The following is an 11,535-nucleotide window of genomic DNA, read 5'->3' on the forward strand; positions in this document are numbered from 1 at the left end:
TTTTTTTTTTTTTTTTTTTCTGGTGGTACAGTGATTAAAACATTCAGCTGCTAACCAAAAGGTTGGCTGGCTGGAGCTTACCAGCCGCTCTGCAGGAAAAAGATGACAGTCTGCTTCCATAAAGATTTACTATCTTGGAAACCCTATGGGGCAGTTCTCCTTCATGGCAGTGGTATGTTCTATTTATTTATGTATTTTTAACTTTTCATTGTGATTTGGATGAAAGTTTACAGAGCAAATTGATTTTCATTCAACTATTCATACACATTTTGCTTTGTGACATTCATTACAATCCCCACAACATAACAGCACTCCTCCCATTTCTTCCCTGTGTTTACCATTTCCATTCATCCTTCTGTCCTGTCCCTTCCTGCCTTCTGAGCTTTATCCCTGGACAAATGCTGCCCTTTAAATCTCATATGGTTGATTTTTTCTAAGGAGTATGTACCTTCCTGGTGTTACTGTTCACCTCATAGGTCTATTGTTTGGTTCAAAGTTGAGTCACAAGGGTGAGTTCAGTTCCAAGCCTGAAGATTATCTAAGGGCCATAGTCTCAGTAGCCTTACTTTAGTGCCAGAAAAGGCTCAAAGACTTTAAATGATTTAAAAGCTACACATGCAGCAAGTGAAGGTGACTGTGATGAAGCATTTGTTGTGAGTAGGGGTTCAATAGTTTCAAAGAGAAAGCAAATTTATGTAACACTAAAGGGCAAGTAGGAGTTGTCCTGGGCTGTCCTAAGTCAGACATCTGTAACTCTGGGACTGCCAGTACGCAAAAAGAAAGCCACAAAACTAGAGACAAGACTGAAATACATGAATGATATGCCCTGTGTCCACTAGCCCTAAGGTTATTAGATCTTAAAAAGGACACCACCAAGATTGGACCCCAGCACTCTTTAGGCTGGGGCTCAGAGGTGAACCCTGTGCCACTTTTGAATGTCTACTGCAGTCCTTCCGCTGACATGGCTCTTCTGTTACGTTTTGTTCAGTTATGCATAAACATATCTGCTTTACTACATTCTAAGTTCTTTGACAGAAATGCTTATAAAACTATTCCCCAAAGCTGTGCACAGAGAAGACACTCAATAACAAGGTCAAGACAGATGAACGAGAGAAGGAAAAAATGAATGGCTTGATTTTATGCTAACCTGAATCAACGCAGTAATCCCGGGGCTCCTGCTTGATTCCCATTGGTGACTGGAACCCATGTGATGTGGGCCCCGGCATTCCTGGTACCCCATGTTCATAGAGTGGGTCATGGTATTCTTGTTTGAATCCCTGAGGGGGTGGGGGAGCTGCAGGGACAATAGGTTCTGACATTTGCCGGTGGTAACTGGGGCGATTATCTCCAGGAACTCCTGACTGAGGAGGGAAAGGGTGGCAGGGTTCAGATAGTTGTCTTTGAAATCTGTAAGAAAGAAGTTATATTGGTTAGTAAGAATGTGACACTGTGATTTACTACTAGGGACCAAAAATTCAGATTAATTACATTATTCTGAAAGTGTATATATATTTGCAAGGTACTGGAGTTCTTAATGCTTAGTTCTGGACATTTTATTCCCTCTTTCCAAAATTATGCAGCACATTTCAGTCCTCTAAGGGAGTGGCAAAAAAGCACTCTAAGCAACGACATGGTGGCCTCTCATCTTCCATACATATCTGTTTCATTACTGCCTGTCTATACAGTTGGACCAAATTAAGTATCTTAACATGTAAGAATGATTATTTTCAAGCAGCACTAACATATACATCTGTTTGTTCACTACTTCATTCATTTACTCACCTGTAGACAGGACAAGATTAAATATCAAAGAGTATCATCAGTTAGAAACTATAGTAAAAATTTTTAAAAGGTCATTAATAATAGCCATCAAAACATAAAATCCTTGAGAATAATAAAAAAATATTTACACTATATAAGAAGAGCCTTAAAACTGTTCTCTGAGGATAAGAAAGAAGACTGTAAAGAGAAAAACAGCACATCACAAGTATTTAGGACTTCCAAGTTGTTGAGTCTCCAGAAATTATCCTATAAAGTAAGGCATTCCCAACCAATTTGATAAAAAGGATTCTAAATTTTATCTCAAGGATTAATTTCTGAAAAGTATTACTGACCCATTGAGGTAAATAGTGACACATTATTTTAAAACTACAATTAACTACATAATACAAGAAATGAAAGATAGGTAGACGAAAAGTACTGAATGAGCAGTCAAAAACTGACAAAATACATTCCAAAATTGAATATAAGGTTAGCCTTTCAAGTCAGTGGGGGAAAAGTGATAGATCCTCCAAAATACCACAAGTCAAAGTAAATTTCATATGGGTTAAAAATTTGAACTAAGAAATGAAACCATAATGTTGTTGTTAGGTGCCATTGAGTTGTCTCCAACTCACAATGACCTCATGCACAGCAGAACAAAACACTGCCCAGTCCTGTGCCAGCTCCATGATCTTTGCTATACCTGAGCCCATCGTTGCAGACACTGTGTCAATCCATCTCATTAAGAACCTTCCCCTTTTTCGTTGTCCCTCCCCTTTGCCAAGCATGCTATCCTTCTCCAGGGAATGGTCCCTTCTTATTATATGACCAAAGTAGGTGAGACAAAGTCTGGCCATTGCCATTCTTGCTTCCAAGGAGCATTCCGGCTGCACTTCTTCCAGGACAGATTTGTTAGTTCTTTTAGCAGTCCATGGTACTTTCAGCATTCTTTGCCAACACCACAACTTAAAAGTATTGACTCTTCTTCGATCTTCCTTTTTCATTATCCAGCTCTCACATGCATATGAGGCAACTGAAAATGCCATGGCTTGTGTCAAGCACACCTTACTCTTCAAGGAGACATCTTTGCTCCTCAGCACTTGAAACAAGGCTTTTGCAATAGGTTTGCCCACTGCTATATGACGTCTGGTATCTTGGCTACTGCTTCCATTGGTGTTGACTGTAGAACCAAGTAATATGAAGTCTTTGACAACTTAAATTTTTTTTCTCCATTTATCATGATGCTGCTTATTGGTCCCATTGTGAAGATTTGTTTAATTTATACTGAGGTGTAATCCATACTGCAGACTGTAGTCTTCAGTTCTCATCAGTAAGTGTTTCAAATCATCCTCACATTCGGTGAGGAACGTTGTGTCATTTGCATAACGTAGGTTGTTCATGAGTCTTCCTCCAATCCTGATGCCAGGTTCCAGCTTCTTGGATTGTCTGCTCAGCACACAAGTTGAATAAGTATGGTGAAGGGATACAACCCTGACACACTCCCTTCTTGATTTTAAACCATGCAGTGTCCCCTTGTTCTGTTCGAACAACACCCTCCTGGTCTATGTACAAGTTCTTCATGAGCACAATTAAGTGTTCTGGAATTCCCATTCTTCTCAATGTTATCCATAATTTGTGATGATCCACACAATCGAATGCTTTTGCATAGTCAATAAAACACAAGTAAACATCTTTCTGGTATTCTTTGCTTTCGGCCAATATCCATCTGACATCAACAGTGATATACCTCGTTCCATGTCCTCTTCTGAATCCAGCTTCCATTTCTGGAAGTTCTCTGTCAATGTACTGCTATAACCATTTTTTAATTCTCTTCAGTAAGATTTTACTTGCATGTAATATTAATGATACTGCTCGATAATTTTCACATTCTGTGGGATCACCTATCTTTGGAATGGGTACAAATACAGATCTTTTCCAGTCAGTTGGCCATGCAATCATCTTCCAAATCTCCTGGCATAGCCAAGTGAGTGCCTCTAGTGTGACATCTGTTTGCTAAAACATCTCAATGAGTATACTATCAATTCCTGGAGCCTTGTTTTTTGCCATTTCCCTCAGTGCAGCTTCAACTTCTTCCCTCAATACCATTGGTTCTTGATAATATGCCACCTCCTGAAATGGATGATACATCAACCAATTATTTTTGGGACAGTGACTCTGTGTATTCCATCTTCTTTTGATGTTTCAATATATTGAAACATCATTCAATATATTGCCCATAGAATCTTTCAAAATTGCAACTCAAGGCTTAAATTTCCTCTTCAGTTCTTTCAACTTGAGAAATGCCGAGTGTGTTCTTCCCTTTTGGCTTTCCAACTTCTTGTTTTTGCACATTTCATTATAATAATTGGCTTTGCCTTCTCGAGCTGCTCTTTGAAACCTTCTCTTTAGCTCTTTGATCTGGTCTTTTCTTCCCTTTGCTTTAGCTACTCTCCGCTGAAGGGCAAGTTTCAGAGTCGCTTCTGACATCCATTTTGGCCTTTTCTTCCTTTCCTGTCTTTTTAATGATCTTCTGCTTTCTTCATGGATGATGTTCTTGATGTCATCCTACAATTCCTTTGGTTTTTGGTCACTGGTGTTCAATGCATCAAATCTATTCTTTAAATGGTCTCTAAATTCCGGAGGGATAATAATCAAAGCCATTATTTTGGCTCTCATGGACTTGTTTTAATTGTCTTCAACTTCAACTTGAATTTGCATTTGAGCAGTTGATGGTCTGTTTCATAATCAGCTCCTGGCCTTGTTTTGGCTAAAATATTGAGTTTCTCCATAGCTTCTTGCCACAGATATAGTCAGTCTGATTCCTGTGTACTCCGTTTGGCAAAGTCCACGTGTAAAGCTGCCATTTCTATTGTTGTAAAAAAGTATTTGCAATGAATAAGTTGTTGGGTCTTGCAAAATTCTATCATGTGATCTCCAGCATTACTTCTAACTCCAAGGCCAAATTTTCCAACTACTGGTGATTCTTCTTTGTTTTCAACTTTTGCATTTCAGTCACCAGTGATAATCAGTACATCTTGATTGCATGTTTGGTCAATTTCAGACTACAGAAGCTGGTAAAAATCTTCAATTTCCTCATCTTTTGCTTTGGTGGTTGGTGCATAAATTTGAATAATCATAGTATTAACTGGCTTTCCTTACAAATGTATGGATATTATTCTATCACTGACAACATTGTACTTCACTATAGATCTTTGTGATGATAAAAGGCACACCATTCCTCTTCAATTTGTCATTTCTGGCATAGTAGGACTTATGGTTGTCTGATTCAAAATGGCCAAAACCAGTCCATTTCAGCTCATTAATGCCTAGGATATCAGTCTTTATGCGTTCCATTTAATCTCTGACAACTTTTAATTTTTCTGTATTCATACTTCGTACATTCCATGTTCTGATTATCAATGGATGTTTGCAGCTGTTTCTTCCCATATTGAGTCATGCTACTTTAGCAAATGGAGGCCCCAAAAGCTCTACTTTATCCATATCATTAAGGTAAGCTCTACTCTGATGAGGCAGCTCTTTCCCAGTCATATTTTCAGTGTCTTCTGAGCTGAGGGGCTCATCTTCTGGCACTGTATTCAACAATGTTTCAGGGCTATTCATAAAATTTTCCAGTAATATAGCAGACATGTTTCACTACTATTCATAAGGTTTTCCCTGGCCAGTTCTTTGAGAAGTGGATGGTCTCTTCCTTCTTCCAAGTCTGTCTCAGTCTGGAAGCTCCAAGAAAACTGGTCCACGACAGGCATCCTTGCTGGTACAGCTTCCAGCCTCACAGCAACACCCAAGCCACCACAGTATGACAAACCAACAGAGAAGTTCATCTCCCTTAGCTGTTCCAACCACTCTGCTCACTTCCTGGGCTTCCCCCTACCTGTTTCTACTGGCCCTGTCTGCCACTGCTTCCTGTCCCCCACCCTCCTTGAACCCATAATACTAAAGTAAATATATATGGCAACTTACATACATAACCACAGAGTGAGGGAAACCCTTTCTAAACATTAATAGAACAGCAGCAATCATCAAGACAAATATGGCTATACCTTACTTCTTAAATTTGAAATTTCTATAAGCCAAAATACATCAAAAACAAACCAAAAGAAAGCAACAAACAGAAGAAAAAAATCTGTAACAGCTAAAAATACCTGAAATGAAACCAAAAGAAAAAACAAACCAATGAAAAATCTTTAACAGACACAGCAATGTTAGGATTGCTGACATAAAGAGCTCTTACAAAATCAGTTAAGAAATGAACATCCCATTAGGAAAAATGGGTAAGAGACATAAACAATAAAGTCACTAAACAATAAATACTAATTGTCATAAACAAACAAAGTTTAACCTCATTAGTAATCAACAAGTCAAAAGAGAGAGATGTATTTTTTTTCCTGACAACTTGGAGGATGAGCAACTTAAAATTCTCTGCATGATACATTGTTGTTGTTGTTGTTATGTGTCCTGGAGTCAGACACAACTCATAGCAACCCCTCCTTGGGTTGCCAAGGCAATCACAGGTATGTTTAAATGTATCTACAAAGATGGTCACCAATTCAAATCTCTAACAAGGAAACTGGGTAAGTACATTGTGATACAGCCATTTTGTTTAAAGCAATCATTAAACATGATGTGATATATAAATATATAAGGTATTTTTGCTATATTAAGACAGGCTGCTAAACAGTACATGTTGTTGTTGTTGTTGTTATGTGCCATCGAGTCAGACCTGACTCATAGCGACCCCTCCTTGGGTTTCCGAGGCGGTATCACTTTGGAAGTAGATTGCCAACCCTTCCTTCTGAGGAGTGGCTGGTGGGTTTGAACCAGCAGCCTTCTGGTTAGCAGTCAAGTGCCTTAGGCATTATGCTACCAGAGCTCCTAAACAGTACATGTTGTTGTTGTTGTTATGTGCCGTCAAGTGGGCCCCGACTCATAGCGACCCCTCCTTGGGTTTCCAAGGCAGTATCACTACAGAAGCAGGACTGCCCAACCTTCCTTCCGAGGAGTGGCAGCACAGTGGCTAAAGCACTTGACTGCTAACCAGAAGGCTGGCGGTTCAAACCCACCAGCCACTCCTCGGAAGGAAACAGTACATAGAACTTCAAAAAGAAAAAAACCCACAAAGAAAAGTATTTAAAGCATCATAAAAAATCCTGGAACGATTTAAACCTAAATGTTAACAATACTTATGTCTGAGTGGCTATGATTTTAGGTGATTTTTCTTTTTTGCTCATCTACTTTGGTCATGTTGTCAGAAGGGACCATTCCTCAGAGAAGGATATCATGCTTGGTAAAGTAGAGGGGCAATGAAAAAAGGAATGGCTCTCAATGAGATGGACTGAGACAGTGGGTGCCAACAATGGGCTCAGGTATAGCAGGGATCGTGAGGCTGGCACAGGACTGGGCAGTATTTTGTTCTGTTGTACAGAGGGTTGCTATGAGTTGGTGATGACTCGACAGCACCTAACAACAACAACAACAGCACAGTTTAGTAATGCATATGTATTATTTTTATAAGAAGAAGAACAAGAAAAGCTTTTTGTTATTGATATTAATTGATCGAGTATCATTAATGTCCTCTTAAAAACAAAAAACAAACAAAAAAACAAACAAACTCACTACCGTTGAGTTGGAATCGACTCATAGCAACCCCTCCTTGGGTTTCTGAGGCGGTATCACTACGGCAGTCTTCCTTCCAAGGAGCGGCTTGTGGGTTTGAACCGCCAGCCTTCTGGTTAGCAGGCAAATGCCTTAGGCACTACGCCACCAGAGCTCCCAATGTCCTCTAGCTGTCAAATATTTCAGATGTATGCCTTTCTGTGTTGGGCAGGCAGACAGGTAGAAGGGTAAGAACCTGAGAACTTACCCTGAGGTTCTAAGTGACACCATTCATTAAATGAATGACTAAGACAAATTTTCTTGGCTTCAGCTTCCTCATGTGGATCACAGGGATATTATCTATTCTTCAAAGTGCTACTGGAATGAGGAAATTATGCCTGTAACGCATGGTTTCTGCCATAGCTGACGTCTTCTGCAGATAAAAGACTAGATTCTGACAGACTATGGTTTAGACTCCAGAATGGTGGGTATGGAAGTTGGAGATTAGTGATCCTCAACTGAAAGAATTGAGTACCTACTACTATGCTTAACATGTACATAGATTGCTATGTGGACAAAGCAAAGCATTTGTGAATATATACCCACAGGCAGAAAATAGAAGCCAGGGAAAGGATTTAGAATTACTAATTACAGTTATTTTTTAATCAATACAGTCCTGTAATACTACAGTCCTAACTCTCTACTTTTAGCTTTGATCCTATCAGTAGCTTTAATCAAATAATGTAAATCTGATTTGAATCCATCTTTGGCAACAGGTGGCCAACAGATTTCTAGAGCATCAAGATTTTAAGTCTTTAACCAGAGATTTTGTGTGCAGATAAAATACTGTTTAAATCAGGGTATAGGATGTTCTCTGAGTATCTTTATCACCAAAAGCAGCATGGGAAGATCATTTTATAACTGAACAGTTCTATACAAACTCATCCTTTTATTCCAGACAATGAAAGTTATCAGAAAATGCCTGGCTAATGTCTTAAACAAATTTTACTAACTATATGAGTTTCATTAGGTTCAATGTCTTATACTACAGTGCAACTTCATCAGGAATGAGATAGTCAAGTTGCTGTTATTTAAGGAAATCTTTCTATGGTCTTTGAACAAGAATAAATTTGAAACTCAGGTTTAGCTTGACATTTAGAATATGGGCACTCATAACACACTGCAAACCTAAAGGGACTTCTGATGCAGTGGGCAGAAGAGAAGACAAAGATATTCTTAAGGCCCTATGTTTATAAAGTGCCCAAACGTTATGTTACTTGGAAGGAACAGTAACACGGGTGCACATCCTCCATTTTCTCTACCCCTTCTCCTCTGCCACCATTTTAGCACTATCAAAGGTGACCTCCATAAATCTTTTGATGGTTCTTTTGATGGCTCTGAGATGACCTTAACACTGGGCTCTGTAACCAGAGCCTGTGCAGCTGACAGACAGATCCCTGCACTTCCACTCAGCGCTCATCTCACCTTCCAGTATGAAACTCTAGAGATGGCTTGGTATGGCCTCTTCAGGAGAAGGTATTTTCACAGGGGCACTAGCCAGTACTCTCCATTCCCTCCCCCAAAACATAACTTTAAGGATGCATGACTCCTAGGACCCAGTGATCCACAGGGCAGATCCTATCATTGGAATTGTTCAGAACTGGTTGCTTTTGAGGGAGTTGGATGGCAAAGGGGATCTTAAGGATAGGTTATAAAATCATCATATTTGGAAGAAAGATTCTCTCAGAGCTTGGTGCTGATGGCTTTTATTTGCAGAGATTACTGGAGTAATTCTAGTTCTTGGTATCCTCAAAATACATTCTGTGAACTTTACTCACTGACCTTCATTTGAACCCCTTTCCCTCTCCACAAACCTTTTGAAGTATCTAAGAATGTGTTGTATACATAGTACAGCTATGACAAAGATGCCTCTTATTTACTGAGGCAGGCAATCATTTTCAGCAGCAGATCAACTCAGCTTCTACAAACGTCTTCCTCCCTCTAAGCCTCCTCTCTTTTTTCCACCCCCACCAATTATTCCAACAGAGTTCCTGCCGTAATGAACTAACATTTGATGAGCAGAAGGAGACTTCTGACTAGCAAGTATGCCTAAATTCAATAGGTTACAGATTAAAACTTTTTCAGTGGCAGTTTATTTAAAGAACCAGTTATTTATTTATTTGTCAGATTTATATAGCGCCTTTCCTCCAAAGAGCTCACCCACGCTAACAACATTTGGTTTACGTTATAAAAACCGTTAGATGCTTTTTCTGCATTTCCTTTTTGGTTTCTGTTGCCAACACACAGAGTAAACACAATGCTTACAGAAGAAAAGGAGGGAGGAAAGTGTGGATCTGATGAAGACTACACAGTGGCTATAGGTGCCAGGTAAAATAATGATGGTTCCGAGGGCAGCTGAGAGATGATACGTGAAATCGGCCAAGAAACCAACACCATGTACATACATAGTATTTCTGTGAAGGCTAAGAGAAGATGAGAACTAAAGGAGAAGAATAACTGAATAAGAGACTCTGGTTGTGGACTCAGAATATCCTGAGCTGAAACCCAACCCTGACTATTTACGAACTGTGGGAGCTTGTGCATATTTTATTAACTCCTCTCAGACTCAGTTTCCTCATCAGCAAAATGTGGACAGACAAAATACCTGGCCCAAAGGTTTGTTATAAATATTATATAAGATAATGCAGGTAATAGAGCCCAAATATAAGTAATGCTCCATATATATTACCTTCAAATACCATACTAAAGTTTTCCACCTCTTCCCTCCCCAACATACATGTACCAGACATGTGAAATTCAGAAGCTATGCAAATACAAGGGAAAATCTTAAGGCACTGGGAGAAGACTATCACACACATTGAAATAAAAGAGCCCACTGGTTGTCTATGCACTATCCATTCTCCTTTCTCAGTGAGAGAATGCTGATTTTATTCCAGGTGGCAACGTGCCACCCAATGTAATGTTTATTCTCTGCCATATAAGAAGAGCCAGACACTGTTCCAAAACAAAACCCAAACACTGTCCCTAAAAACACATCAAAGATGGCACTGAGGAAGAGGGAAACAGAGAGGTTAATGCGAGGTACAGACAGCAAAGATGAACCCTTTTGCACATACAGTACTGTATTGTCAGTGAAGGCAAATATTTGATATATGGGCAGACAGATGGGTGGACAGGCTGAACTATTAGGTATGTCCATGCAGCGGGCAGTGTGCCCAAGACCATGTACAGGGTTGGCAGACAATGTTTCTCCAAGTATATTGGTATGTTCTGTAAGAATTCCCAGGTGCATAGTACAGCTGACAAGGGACAAGGTTGTAGTCACTTCTTGGGCACAGCCAGCTACCCAGAAGGAGCGAGTAGTTGGACTTGTGGGCTCAGGACCATAGCTGCAGGGACATCAAGCTCAACTGGCGTAACACACTACACAAAAGCATTGTTCCACATCCTAGTTTAGCGAGTAGTCACTGGGATCTTAAAAGCTTGCAGGTGTCCATCTAGATGCAATGATGGGTCTCTCCTCATCCAGAGCAAAGAATTAAGAAAAACAAAGACACGTTGAAACAATTAGTCCAAACAACTGGTACACCATGCGATCTCAGACTATACATCTATGAGACCAGAACAACTAGATGGTGCCTGGCTACCACTGTCAACCACTCAGAGGGGGATCTCTGTAGGAGATGCTGGACAGAGTGGGAGAACAATGTGGAACAAAACTCAAAATCATTTATTTTTAAAAAAAGGGCCTGGTTTGCTGGTCTGATGGAGCCTGATGGAACCACTAGGACTATGGCCCCTAGTTGCCCTTTTGGTCTAGAATTGAATCCACTCCTGTGGCTTCCAGCCAAAAAAAGGCAGGCATATCAGCTGAACATTTACAATAGGTAGATATACTCCTTGGAGAGAACAATCATGGGAGAATAGAAGGGCTGTGTATGTACAAGAAGACAGTTGGGGTGGAGGGGCAGGAGTGCATGGGAGAGAAGGACACAGGGAAAAGGTAACTATGGGGAAGAAGTGGGAGGGAGCTGTTGCACTGTAGTAAAGTATAGTCAATGTCATGAGACAAAGTGTATGTAAACTGCTGTATGGAAAGTGAATTTGCTCTGTAAACTTTGACCCAAATCACAATAAAAA

At 39.9% G+C, this 11,535-nt stretch overlaps 1 protein-coding gene across 1 annotated transcript in view; it reads right to left on the reverse strand.

Moving 5' to 3' along the window:
• The window catches only part of ETV5 (ETS variant transcription factor 5), a 79,602-nt gene that overhangs the window by 25,664 nt on the left and 42,403 nt on the right, over positions 1-11,535 (reverse strand). The window contains exon 7 of the mRNA XM_007935971.2: positions 1,148-1,407. Coding sequence (XP_007934162.1) covers positions 1,148-1,407 — 260 coding nt within the window. The remainder of the gene's footprint in view (positions 1-1,147; positions 1,408-11,535) is intronic.

The sequence above is a fragment of the Orycteropus afer genome, unplaced genomic scaffold, assembly GCF_000298275.1.
Source record: "Orycteropus afer afer isolate SDZICR_OR568_19922 unplaced genomic scaffold, OryAfe1.0 scaffold00032, whole genome shotgun sequence".
NCBI lineage: Eukaryota > Metazoa > Chordata > Mammalia > Tubulidentata > Orycteropodidae > Orycteropus > Orycteropus afer.